Here is a 13556-nt window from a genome sequence, read left to right on the forward strand (position 1 = left end):
TGTATCTAATCAGCTTTGAGCCCATTTGGATTTTTTTTTTTTTACAGTTTCTGTTTCTATATCAAGATTCTCTATTTGTTCCCTCATTAAGCTCATATTTTCTTTGAAATACTTGAACGTATTTATAATACCTATTTACAAGTCTTTGTTGGCCAATTCTATTATCTCTGTCCATTTTGGTAAGCTAGTGTTTCTATAGGTTATAGGCCATGTTTTTCTGCTTTATCTGTCTAGTAATTTTTTATTGTATGCTGTGCATTTCTAAATGCTATGATTGTTGAGTGATTTTGTTGTCCTCCCTAGTGGAATATGAGTTTTGTTCCAACAGGCAATGAATTCACCTGGGGATCTGCTTGATCTTTTCAAGGTTTCTTTTTACGTATATTTGGGACAGGTGTAAGGTAGTTCTTACTATAGGGCTAGGTTATGCCTACTAATAAGGCATGACTTTTCCGGAATTTCTACTGAATGCTCAGGGTATTCAACAAGATATCTCTACTCTGGATGTTTGGAACTCACACATCTCCCAACCCAGCCTTGTGTCATCTCTGGCAGTTTCTCAGCTGTTTAGAGTTCAGCCAAAGTTGGATTTTTGGAGTTCCTTCTCTGTAGAGCTTCCTTTTCTCCGGTACTTTGCTACGCAAATTCTTGAGAGAGGGAGGGAGGGAGGCTCAATAGCCTTGCTGCCATAGTCCAGAAAGTACCTCTAGGTAGAAAGCCAGGGTCAGTGTGGGGGCTCACCTCATCTGTTCCTCTTCTCTCAGGGACCACAGTAGATTTCATCCATTTTATCCAGTTTTATAGTTTTTTACGGCAAGAGGCCTAATCTGCTACCAGTTACTCTATCATGACCAGAAGCAGAAATCCCCTTCTTTTGTATGTTTACATTGCCATTTTACACATTCCCAGAACCACATATAGTAATATTCTGCATGTATTTTTAAATTTTTACTTACATGGTATTATATTCATAGTCTTCTATATCTTCCTTTTAAACTCAACATATATATTTTTTTGAGAGAGAGAGAGAGGGTGGGATAGGGGCAGAGGGAGAGAGAGAGAATATTAAGCAGGCTCCACGCCCTGCAAAGACCCCGAGGTGGGGCTCAGTCTCACAACCCTAAGATCACGACCTGAGCCAAAATCAAGAGTCGGACGCTCAACCGACTGAACCACCCAGGTGCCCCCCAATATATTTGTAAAGACCTATCCACATTTATGTATTCATTCAGTCACTTAAATATTTGGGTGTTTTTGAGTGTGTATGAAGTGCAAGACACTGGGTAGGCCATTTGCACAAGATGGAGAAAGTTCCACTCTCATGGACCTTAGAGTCTGGGTGGGGGGAGTGTAGGCAGATAATAAACAGATAAACAATTCATATATAATGTCACCAATAAGTGCAATAAAGAAAAATGAGGGGCCCCCGGCTGGCTCAGTCAGTAGGGTATGAGCCTCTTAATCTCAGGGTTGTGAGTTCGAGCCTCATATTGGGTGTAGAGAGTACTTACAATCTTAGAAAAGAAAAGAAAAATGAAGCAGGGTAAGTGGATGTAGTGTGACTGGGGAAGGGTGACTAGACCAGGTCTCAGCAGAGGCAATGTTTGAGCAGAAGCCTGACCCAAGTGAAGGTGTGAACCATGCAGATGTCTGAGGGAAGACATTTCCAGGAAGAAGACCTGAGTGTGCTGGAAAGAAAAAAAAAAAAACAACCACATGTGAAAGTTTTAAGGAAGGGCATGACGTGATCTTATTTATATTTGAGAAAGTTCTTTCGAGTTGCTGGATGGAGAACAGATACTGGGAGGAGGTGGGAGGCTGCTCTTGTAATCTAGCCAAGAGATAGCGAGAAATAATGGGGAGAAGTGGTCTTACTTGGAAAGTAATTTACGGGCAGGGCCAACAAAATTTACTGTTAGGTCAGTATTGAATGAGGAGAAAGACATTTAAAGAATGATGCCAAAGTTATTGGCCCAAGGAACTAGACAAACGAAATGCCCTAAACTGAGATAGAGATATTTTGGGTGGCAAATGAATAATTCTGCTTTGAACATGCTAGGTATTAGATAACCTTTAGATAACTAAGGTGAGATTGGGATTGGAGATAGTGTTTCTGTATAATCCATGTACAGATGGCTTTTAAAGCTATGTTGCTGAATGAGAACCCCTAGGAACTGAGTATGGAGAAAAGACACCTGAGCCCTGGGCATGTCAATACTTAAATGTAAGGTCTTCCTCTTATGGAATACAGGAAAAGAGACTGGTAAGAAGTAACCATCGAGGTGGGAGGAAAACCAGGAGAGTATGTAATCCCAGAAGCCAGTGAGGGCAGGAGTGACCTACTGTATTCAGTGCTGCCACGTGGGTACTTGGGGTGTCATCAGTGACATATAGTAATGCAGTTCATTCATTTTAACTGCTGTAGAGCATTCCGTCATGTGAAGAGAGAAGGCTTATTCCTCTATCTCCCACCACTTAGGTGAACATTTGCAGTGCTCATTCTTTTTTTCTTTTTTTAAGATTTTATTTATTTATTTGGCAAAGAGATAGCACAAGCAGGCAGAGGGAGAGGGAGAAGCAGGCTCTCCACTGAGCAGGGAGCCTGATGCGGGGCTTGATCCCAGGATCCTGGGATCATGACGTGAGCCAAAGGCAGCCGCTTAACTGACTGAGCCACCCAGGCGCCCCTGCAGTGATCATTCTTGAACAAACCACTGATTTGAGCACATGTGGGGGTGTTTCTCTTTGGAGCCTTTCTAGGGATGGAATCACTAGATTATTAAGAAAGATATACACAACTTCTACTTGACAAAACAGTGCCAGATTGTTTCCCAAAATGGTGGTGCCAGTGTCAATTCCTATGTTCAGTGTTCAAGAGTCCCCGTTGCTTCACATCTTTGCCAACATTTGCTATTGCAGACTTTAGAATTCTTGCCATTCACATTTTCCTGAGCCCTAGTGAGGTTGTGTCTCTGCCATTTGGGTTTCCTTTTAGGTGACCTACTTATTAATATCCATTGCCCAGTCTTCAATGGCGTTGTCTTCTTTTTTTTAATTTGTATGATTTCTTTATGTATTCTGGACACTAAACTAAACAATGTCTATTAAGTACATTGCAAGTATGTCTGTGTCACACCCAGTCTGTGGTGTATCTTTCTAGGGTTGTGTGGGGTGTGTGTGTGTGTGTGTGTGTGTGTGTGTGTGTGTGTGTGTGTGTGAGAGAGAGAGAGAGAGAGAAATATAAAAGCTTTTAGTTTTGATGAATCAAGTCTATCCATTTGTTTTGTGTTTTATTTAAGCAAACTTTCCCTATTTGAAGGGCATGAAGATACTTATGTTTTATTTTAATTTAAAATTTTTTTAATTTATAAATGTTAAGGTTAATGCATCTGAAATTTATTCTGTGTAGAGTGTGAGGTAGGGATCTTTTATTGGTTTTGTTTGTTTCCTTTTGTGAAAGCCAGGCGTCCTGATCTCTCCAGCCTTTTCCCATTGATCTGTACTGCCACCACCATCACATCCAGTTCCCTACTGGGGTATGGGTCTGGTTGGGCTCATTTTTCCGGTTCCACTGATCATATTGCCCATTCTTGGACCCATACCCCAAAGTTTTCACTATTGAACTTTATAGGAAATTTAATATCTGGTAGGGTCAGTTGGGCAAAGGGAGGATTATTTGCTTTTTGCTTTGAAGTCCTTGTCTGTAAACAACTGCCCATCATGTACTTAAAATAACACTGGCTGAACTTAGGAAAATCTATTTGCCACTCACATTTCAAGAGCTGATCTGTGGCACGAAGGGGGTGACCCTCACTTTTCTGTGAAACTGTGGGTACTTTTACTTTTGGCTTTCCACACCCCTGCCCTGCCAACTCTCACCTCCGGTTTTTCAGGTTGTGATGTCTCTGAACCATGGGGCCACTCTTCCGGTATTTACACGTGGTGGGTATTTTGTGACTGGGCTGCGGTACCAATTTCATTGGTTATTGCCAACCAGACCATAGTGACAGGCCTGATGGGTTCTGGGGTTTCCTGTTGCCTCGCCGGCACTGAGACCTTGGATTCCAAAAATAAAAGCACAAGAAACCACCGTGACCTCACGGTTTTGCTTGCATGGTGCTCTGAGGGCCAGGACTGTTTTCACCCCTGCGGCCTGGCCCAGCCTGGGCCCTGCTCCCCGCCAGAGCAACGTGAGGTCCGAGTGGTCTGGACGGGCTCCAGGGGCCTCCCTGCCTGAGCACGGGCTCTCTCTCCCCTCCCTTCAGGCCAGCTCCCGCACGGCCAAAGTGGCTCCAGCCAAGAGGATGAGCAAGTTCTTGAAGCACTTCACTGTCGTTGGGGACGATTACCATGCCTGGAACATCAACTACAAGAAATGGGAGAATGAGGAGGACGACGAGGAGGAGGAGCAGACACCACCAGCACCTGCCTCTGGCGAGGAGGGCAGAGCCCCCAACCCAATGGCGGACCCTGTCCCCGTGCCCCGGCCCCCCCTCGACTTCAGGGCCACATTGAGGAAGCTCTTCAGCTCCCACAGGTTTCAGGTAGGTGGGCAGAGGCCCAGGATGCCTGGGGTGGGGCAGCGCCGTCACCAAGAGTCACGAGGCCGGGGTGGGGGCCTATCTCTGCCAACGCCCTGTTTGTTCGATGTCTGTCTACTGATACTAACCCTGTGTCAGGTGCCCTGTACAGCGCTGGGCACAACCTATGCTGTCAGGGATAAAATACGTCAGTCCGAAGTCAGTGCAAGGTCTGTCACCTGACGAGTGAATAAACCACGTGTATGTAGGCTGTCCATACTCGGCCATGAAGGGGAATGAAGCAGTGACACCTGCTATGAGTGGATGAACGTTGACAAGGTGACGCTCAGTGAGAGAAGCCAGACATGAAAGACCACATGTTGTCTGAGTCCATTTATGCGAAATGTGCACTGTAGGCAAGTCCATAGACACAGACAGCAGACTGGTGGTTCCAAGCTGGAGGGAGGGCAGAATGGCAGGGGACTGCTTAATGGATACAGGTTTCCATGTGGGGTCATCAGGACGTTCCAGAACTATGTAGTGGTGATGCTTGCACCACCTTGTGAAGGTGCTTGATGCCCCTGAACCACATGCCAACTTCAAAATGGTTCACATTTTGTTATGGTAGATTTTACGTTCTGTGGATTTTACTATCCCTACACAATAAGTAAACGGAAGGGTAGACACTGGAGGCAGAGAAAACGTTCCTGCATTCATTCAGCAAACACTGAGTGCCTGTCCTGAGCTGAACAAGGCCAAGAGGGTCCTGTGTCTCCCAGACTTATCACCATGGGGGCTTCAGTCTCTCACTTTGTGGAGCGATCCTTCTCTGGTAGCCCACCACTGACCTCTGGGTGCGCTTGGGGGAGAACATGAGAGGGACACGCGGACTTCAAAGAACAGTGAAGGGTTCAGTGCCTGTCTGCATCTTCTGACTTGGAAGGACAAATGCAGGTTGAGTCTGGAGGGCCCTGTCTCAGCCCCTAGCCCTGAAGTGTGCAGGCAGGTGTCTGGAAATCTGTTTTGAGGAGAATGCAGGAGGCCCAGGACATTAGGGGAGCATGCAGCCCCTCGTCAGCCCAGGTCCCATAATGGAGCCATTCTGGGGACCCTGTGGCAAGTGTCCTCCTAAACTGAAATAAACCAGTGCCTCCCTAGAGCTGACTTCCCTTCTGGAAGCAGACACAGCCCTTGCCTCTCCCATCACTGACTTTGTTCCAGGGTAAGATAGAAAAAAAAATTATTTTGGTCTTTTTCTCGCTTTCGTGTAGCTTAGAGAAACGAAACAGGCCAAACAGCCCAGCAGGCCTCGCAGCTCCGTGCGTTTCTCTGCGGCTGTGACAGGAAAGGAAACGTGGTATTAAGTTGTTGGGGTTGAAATCCCAAACCCTCAATTTCAGAAGCAGAAGGAGGGAGCCAGTTTCCCTCCAGCTGCAAGGGGAACCCTGGGCCTCCCTGCTCCGGGAGGCCCTTCACCTCCCAACTGGGCCACAGGGCTGCCCGCTGAGCCCGGACCTCTAAGGACACTCCTACTGAGAAGCAGCAGCCTGACCCTTGAAACGTAAGCAGAGATGCTTAGTCATTCACTGGACAGTCACTTCTTGAGCAGTGACTTCTGTGTGCGGGGGACAGAGCAGCAAGTGTGGCAGGTACCCCCCATCCTTACTCTCAGAGGACCGATGGTCTGTGGAGAGGCAGGCACTCCAGGAACCATCACCCTGACTGATGCTGGTTGCAAGTGAAGAGAAGCCCTCTGTAGGGAGACAGAAGGGGGCTCTGACAGATCCTGGGGGTAGGAAGACACCTGACCCTAGGATTGGGTGTCAGAGGACGTGTGGTGGCAGAGGCAACATTTCATCTGACACCTGAAGGTTGGGCAGGGGTGAGCTCTGTGAATGGGGAGGGGAGGAACCTTCCAGAGAGAGAGACTGTGTTTGCAAAGGGCCCAAGATAGGAAAGGATCTGCCGCATTCCTGGAATTGAGAAGGGTCCATATGGCTTACGTGCAGCAAGTAGAGGGATAACTTGGCGAGAGAGGAGGTGCTAGAAGGTCATTTGTGGGCAGTGGGCGGCCACAGAAAATCTAAATGTATGGGTGGGAGGGAGTGACACGACGAGATTTGTAGAGGGGCTTAGGGAGACCAGCATGGAGTGGGGATACCAGTTCAGGGGTTTGATCTCAGTCAGTAGAATCAGCATGTAAGAGGATTCTGGAATCCCTTTCTTGGATGTATTATCTACCTGTTCCCATGGTTTGAAGCAGCCTAGATGACCTGATACATAGTTAATTGCCATCACTTCTCCCACAGGATGATACAAGCCAGGGAGAGAACACAGGAGGTGTTGGGCCTCTGTGGAATCCATGCGTGGACAGGGGAGCTGAGCCAGGGGAGGATAGTCGTGAAGGTCAAGGAGCTTCGCTTCATTACCTGCTCACTGTGGCGGGGCTCTGTACTAAGCACCCTTCATGCGTTACCTCATGTCATGCTCCCACTGTCAATCTAGGGTGGAAAATGTGGTCAACCCCATTTTCTCCAAGAGGACGCTGAAGCTTAGAGTTAACACCGGAGGCTCATCGGTCTTGAGAGACGTGCCCAGGGTCGAGGCTAATGTGGGGCTGGCCCAGGGCTGGCGGCCCCGTAGCCGGCGCTCACACCACTGCATCCTCCTGCTGGGCCTGGCCCTGTTTGCCCCGTCTGGATGTGGAATTAACCAGCTTCCCTCAATTCTCGGCATTTCTCTTTGTGACATGACTCCCCGCAGAAAGAGCACTGCCTTGGGAAGTGGCAAATTCAGGGTCTGGGGATTAGTTAACAGAGGCCAGGAGTGGGACCCAGGCATTGTAGTTTTGTGACCTTGGGTTGGTCTGTCTTGGTCTTAATTGAGGAGGAATTCATGTGAAGTTGATCATTGTCAAGTGAGTAATTCAGTGGCACTTATGTAGCATTTTCACATGCTGAGCAACCACCACCGTCTCGTTCGAAACTGCTTCCGTCACCCCAAAAGGAGCTCCGGTACCCATCACACAATAGGTCCCCAGCCCCTGATAACCGCTGATCCGCTGTGTGTGTGGATTCGCCTGCTCCAGACTCTTCATACAAGTGGAATCAGGCGACGGGCGGTCTCTCCGCGTGTGGCTGCTCTTCGCAGCATCGTGGCTTCTCCGGGCGTTCCCGTGTGGCGTGTGTCAGGGCTTCATAGTCACTCTGTTTCTAATGTCTCTGTGCCTTGGTTTTAGACCAGATGAGCTCTCATGTCCCATTAGCTCTAAAATAAAACCAAGGATGAAGAAAGCAAAAGGAAAAATCACCCGCCAGAGGCTTGAATCTCTATTGAGCTACTGAACTCGGATATGTGTGAAAAGTTCATTACAAAGCACTTTGCCGTGCAATCTGCACAGTAAACCAAGTCTTCAAACGCTTTAATTACTGAAGTATTAGCTACGGCCTGAAACGGTCAGAAGGTTTACTAGTCCATTTTTACCCAGGCCTGCTCAGTTTCAGCCTGAAAGTGCTGGCACTGCGAGAAAATGGCACATGGACTTGCAGAATCTCCCTGAGCGTGTCAGACGTAGGAAGCAGGGCCTGAGCGAGGCAGTGGGGGGTCCAGAATTCCCAAGGGAAGACAGGGGTCACACAGTGTCTGTTGGGGTTCCTCCCATTGCTGCCGTTTCCACCACCGAACACCATCACCCCCACCCTGCCATTGGAGCCCCACCAGCGTCTCCACCACCTCTGTCACCGTGGGCCCCCCATCGTCGGCGGGAGCCCACACGCCTGGCACCCTGGTCCCCACCGTCCTCCTCCACCAGCAGGTCACAGAGCCGCCGAGATGGTCTTTCTCACACGTCTCCTCAGTCCCCAGGAAACCTTGGACTCCATCTGCCCGTCACCCCGACGAGCCCGCCTGAGCTGGGCCGCTATTGACGGCCCCAGCCAGAAGCTACGCTATGCGTACAGTGGACATCACTTAATCCGGCTGCCTCAAGGAAGGCAGTCCCTGGAGGGACTTCCGTGACTCAGATCTCTGAGGCGGATCTTTTTAATTATCTATTGAGCATCTGTTCTGGGTATACCCTGGCAAGAAAGTCTCCAGAAATAGAAAAATTAAAATTTCAGAAAAAATTTTTTTTGCCATCTAGGAATTAGCAGTTTGGCTTGAGAGATGCTGAGAAACAGCGAATGAACACAGACCAGTGGTGACTGTCACTCAGTGAGCCAGGCAGAGCAGCTCTAGCAGAACAGGCACTGCCTGGGGGTCTGACAGTTCTGGAAGGTGTGTGGCTGTGGGCAGTGGCCTCCCATCCTTGGCATCTTCACCCAGTGGTTTCCCCTAGATGTTTCTGGCCCTTAAAGATGGAAGGAGGGTCAATTTTCAGGTCTCATGGTTTCTCGATCCTTCCCTTGGTCTGCAGGTTATCATCATTTGCTTGGTCATTCTGGATGCCCTCCTGGTGCTTGCCGAGCTCATTCTGGACCTGAAGATCATCGAGCTTGACAAGAACGACTATGCCGCCATGGTAGGGTGCCGGCAGCCCTTTAATACCCTTCATTTCTGTCCTTCCTGAGGTGGGCAGATGGGGGCAGATGGCACCCTCCTGGGAGTAGCAAGTCCTTAACAGACTAAGTTGACTGGGTGCTTTTAACCAAAGAGCAGGGGAAATGTCTTCTTTCCAAATTATAGACAGGCATTTACTATAAGCAGGAAACCTCATTTCACTTGATGGCTTGAATTTCGAATAGTGCTAGACCGCTGAGCTGAGGCATGTCACTGCTTCTAGAGGAAGGATCTGACCAAGAGAGTGATACTGTCCCATCTATAGTAGCAGACGAGCTATGTCTTGGCCTGTCAACATTCTGACATGGTCCCTATGTTTGTTCCCCAATTCCCAGCTGCTGCCTGAGCCCATCCCAGACATTTGTCTAGCCTTCCCAAGGCAGCTGCTAGCTTTTCTTCTGTGGCCAGTCCAGGTCCTTCCACAGATGGATGAGTATTTTTCCTCTCCCTCTACTTTTAACACGATCAGTGACATACCTGCTGTACCGTCTAAGATACTTTTTTTTATTAGAGCTTGCGCATGTGCGTGTGCACAAGAAGGGGGAGGGGCAGAGGGAGAAGCAGACTCCCCACTGAGCAGGGAGCCCCATGCAGGGCTTGATCCCAGGACCCTGAGATCATGACCTGAGCCAAAGGCAGATGCTTAACTGACTGAGCCACCCAGGCGCCCCTCACTGTCTTGTGCTTTTTTCCTCAACTTTTTACTATGAAAAATGGCAAATATACTTTTGCTACATTTGCTTTATCTCAATATATATCCATGAACACATCCATGTATTTTCGACCATTTGAAAGTAAGTTAGACATCAGGACACAAATACTTCACTATGCCTAAGAATGAGATCTTTTTCCTACAAAACTGTAATCACGTTATCACACCTAAAAAATTGTAATTCCATAATAACCAGTTTATATTCAAATTTCCTCATTTGTCCCAAGAATATCTGTTATAATGCCCTCCCTTTTATTTCCCCCAAACTAGGATCCAGACTTCTAATATGATACTTGGTTATAGCTCCTCAGGCTCTTCTGATCTGGAAGAGTTCTCCCGCCCACTCCCAAGTCCAGCCAGTCATCTTGTAGGATGTCCCATGTTCTGGATTTGTCTGTTTCCCCAGAGGTCATTCAACTTGCTCTCTTATTCCCTGCACACCAGAGGTTAGGTCCAGAGGCTCAGTTAGCGAGAGTGCTTGGCTGGTGGGCTGTTTTCTTTATAGCATGGCACATCGCTATCAGGGTTACTCACTGGGATCACTACAGGTGGTAAATGCCGAGCTGTTCCACTGTCCAGGGGCAGTTATAAATAATCTGCACAGTGACACTGTGCAAAGACTACCATGCAAAGATCCTCTTCCCCACTTAGCACCCACCTGATGGCCACTGCCCGAGTCGGTGAATACACTGGGGGATGCAAACTGAGATTTCTGTCATTCATTTTACATCTGGTAGGTGGTTTTTTTGTTGGTTTTTATAGAGAGAGAAAGAGAAGAGCTTTCCTTTTTTCCCCAAATGTGGATGTATCACTAAGGACTCATGGATTTTTTTTTTTTAATTCAGTGTATTACAATCAGTCATTCTGTTCAGGGTCCAAATTGTCCTACTAAATTTGGTCACCATCTCTTCAGGCTGACTGCTATATGCTTTTAACACGACTCCACAGTCTTTGAGCATTTCCTTGCTTTCTGGCCCAAGATAATGTCCCAGCTCACTTTGTACTTTCCCTGTCCTAGGATGGCCGTGGTTACTTTAATGAAAACTGGTATTTACAAATCAAGATCTGGCAACCCTCTTCAATTACCATCTACCTTGGTGACCATTTTTAGTCAATACACAGGAGCCAGCCCTGGTCTTTAACAATTGCACAGTGCTCCGTATGGAGGTACCGTGATGCATTTGACAAGTGCCCTCCACTAGGTATTTCTATTCTACAACGTAGAAAATCTCTTGTCTGCAAATGATGCTGCAGCAAATATCCCTGCAACATGCCTGTGTGCACGTGTGAGCATAGCCGTGGGATAAAATCCTAGCGTTGGGATTACTGGGCCAAAGGGCATGGGGGAGATTTTCAATCCTGCCATTGCCCAACTGCCCTTCAGAGGGCAGAGCAGAGCCCTCGTCCGTGGTGTCCCGGCCTAGCCCTGCCGGCGGAGTTTGGGAGGGGTCAAATGAACGCATTCACTCTCCGGCGCCCAGGCAGGTGCACTCCAGGCCAGCTCGTGTGTGTCCCCTGCCCCAGCCTGTGGCCAGCCCTGGATCTGTTCTCACTGCGCCTTCTCTGTCCTCTCCAGGTGTTCCACTACATGAGCTTTGCCATCTTGACCTTTTTTATGATGGAGATTTTTTTTAAATTATTTGTCTTCCGCATGGAGTTCTTTCACCACAAGTTTGAAATCCTGGACGCCATTGTGGTGGTGGTATCCTTCATCCTTGACTTTGTCCTCCTGTTCCGAAAGCACCAGTTTGAGGCTCTCGGCCTGCTGATTCTGCTCCGGCTGTGGCGGGTGGCCCGGATCATCAACGGTATGTCCCCGGTACTCCCAGGCTGCAGGGGGATAGCTGGGGGCCAGAGCCTGGGAGTGGACGCAGAGGTCGTGGTTCCTCCTCCTCCTAGCTAGTGTTTTGTAGAGAAAAATGTAGTGGTCTGATTTGGTGTCCCACCAATGCCTCTGTGGCTACAGATTGACACCAAGTTACATATGTTCTAAGAGGAACCACCTTTCTCCGTTAGGCCTTATTTTCATGATTATTAGAAGGTATTTATAGAAAGGGTCAGACTAATCTTTAAGTCCCTCCAGCTGGGTTCCCAGAGCTCCTTTGTTTTTAATTTGGTGTTTCCTGAAGAATGTTCTACCCTGGGAGGGGCACCATCCAGAAGGGGTGTGAGTAAGCTGAGAAATGTTCTACACTAGATTCTGCCCCTTCAAGGAAGTCACAGCACTTGTTGGCATGAGGCGGACTGAGAACTCGGGAGTTCCCCAAATTGACCAAGTGGACACTTTTGGGGAAATAACACCCGTTAACATGTCGTAGACTTTGGCTCTAGAGAACACACTTGGGGAAATAATGTCTACCGTACTTGAGGTAAAGATCCTATTCCTCACACACACCCTAGTGATGCAGGGAGGCTCCGTTTCTGAGAAGCCATGTTTCTGCTGTTAACTGTTCGGCTGTCAGTGAACTCTAGTCACTGGATCTGTGAACCCACCACATCAGAATCACCTCCAGTGTTTCTGGAAGTCTGAGGTAGACCCTCACAGGGTGTCTGTTTTTGAAGCACTACCAGGTGATTTGGGTGTCTAGCCAGGTTTGGGAATCCCTAGACGAGGGCCCAGCACGAGGCTCTCAGTCACTGCCAGGAGAGTGAGTGACGCAGGCCTGTCCTCTGACATGGAGCTCCTTCGCTCGGCAGCACAGTGAGTCCTATCCCAGCCTCCCCTGCTGGCAAGTAAAGTGTCACGTGTCTGATGCAGGGCTGTGTGAGGGGTTCTGCCTGTGGGCACTGTGGGCTCCCCCTGGCTTTAGGAGCCAGTTTAGATCTACTGATGAAAGCCCATTAAAAATATTCATTTGGGCTCTGTCAAAGGAAATAAGGAAGCTCTTCACTTACTATTGAATATGCTAATTGATTATTCATCGAACAGGAAAATACTCTGCAAAGGTTATGTACCACGGAGGTAGATGAACCATTCCTATGAATGACTCATGAACATGGTTACTACCGTTTACTCTCGTATCACACCATGGTGAGATTTGCTTTTGCAGATAAAACCAAATGCCTGAGATTTGTTCATTTTCTTTGTCTGAATGGTAGCAGGCCACAGGACTGCCTAATGCCCACTGCTGCGCTGCTATCGATTTAGTGGCCGGACATGAGAAGTCTGAAAAAGCAACACACGCTTCAACTGGACTGACAGCCAAGAATGCCGGGGACAAGGGGCCAGTGCTCCTGGGCCTCGCGGCCACCAAGTCCAGACATGGTCACTCTTGGAAGGCACAGAGCATCCCCAGTTGCTGCACAGTCTTTTGAGGCCATGTCCCCGCTGTGGTGTAGACATTTGGGAACCATCAGATGAGGCTGATGACCCCTCTGTCGGCCAAGACTTAGTTGATCGCCTGTCAGCTGAACTGGCTGTAGGTGTGGGAGGCAGAAAACTGGGAAACTGACAATCCCAAGGCTAAGTGTAAGCATTTCCAGTCTCGCACTTTTGTGTCTTTTATGTACAGTGCACCGTGGTGAACAAGCTCTGTATGGAGGAGCGATAACACTCATCTGGTCACGTGACTATAAAGGATTTCTTAGCCCACACGAGCTGAAGGGAAATAATAGTTCACAACTTGTTAGTCAGTAGCTCAGAAATTAAAAAAAAAAAAAAAAAAAAATCTGACCTTCCTGGTTCCAATGCCTTTAAGCGATGGACTGTTTTGTCTGCCACCATTCTTCCCAACTGTTTACACTTAGAAGGAATACAGAGTTTTTCT

The 13556-nt window shown here is 48.1% G+C and overlaps 1 protein-coding gene across 5 annotated transcripts in view; it reads left to right on the top strand.

Annotated features, from left to right (window-relative positions):
• The window catches only part of HVCN1 (hydrogen voltage gated channel 1), a 34739-nt gene that overhangs the window by 18940 nt on the left and 2243 nt on the right, over positions 1-13556 (top strand). For all 5 annotated transcript variants that reach the window (XM_045776995.2, XM_045777003.2, XM_045776965.2 and 2 more), the window contains exons 4-6: positions 4266-4544; positions 8935-9039; positions 11366-11597. In XM_045776995.2, coding sequence (XP_045632951.1) covers positions 4266-4544; positions 8935-9039; positions 11366-11597 — 616 coding nt within the window. The remainder of the gene's footprint in view (positions 1-4265; positions 4545-8934; positions 9040-11365; positions 11598-13556) is intronic.

This window comes from Ursus americanus, chromosome 30 (genome assembly GCF_024610735.1).
Source record: "Ursus americanus isolate L20-20 chromosome 30, mUrsAme1.1.p, whole genome shotgun sequence".
Classification (NCBI taxonomy): Eukaryota; Metazoa; Chordata; class Mammalia; order Carnivora; family Ursidae; genus Ursus; species Ursus americanus.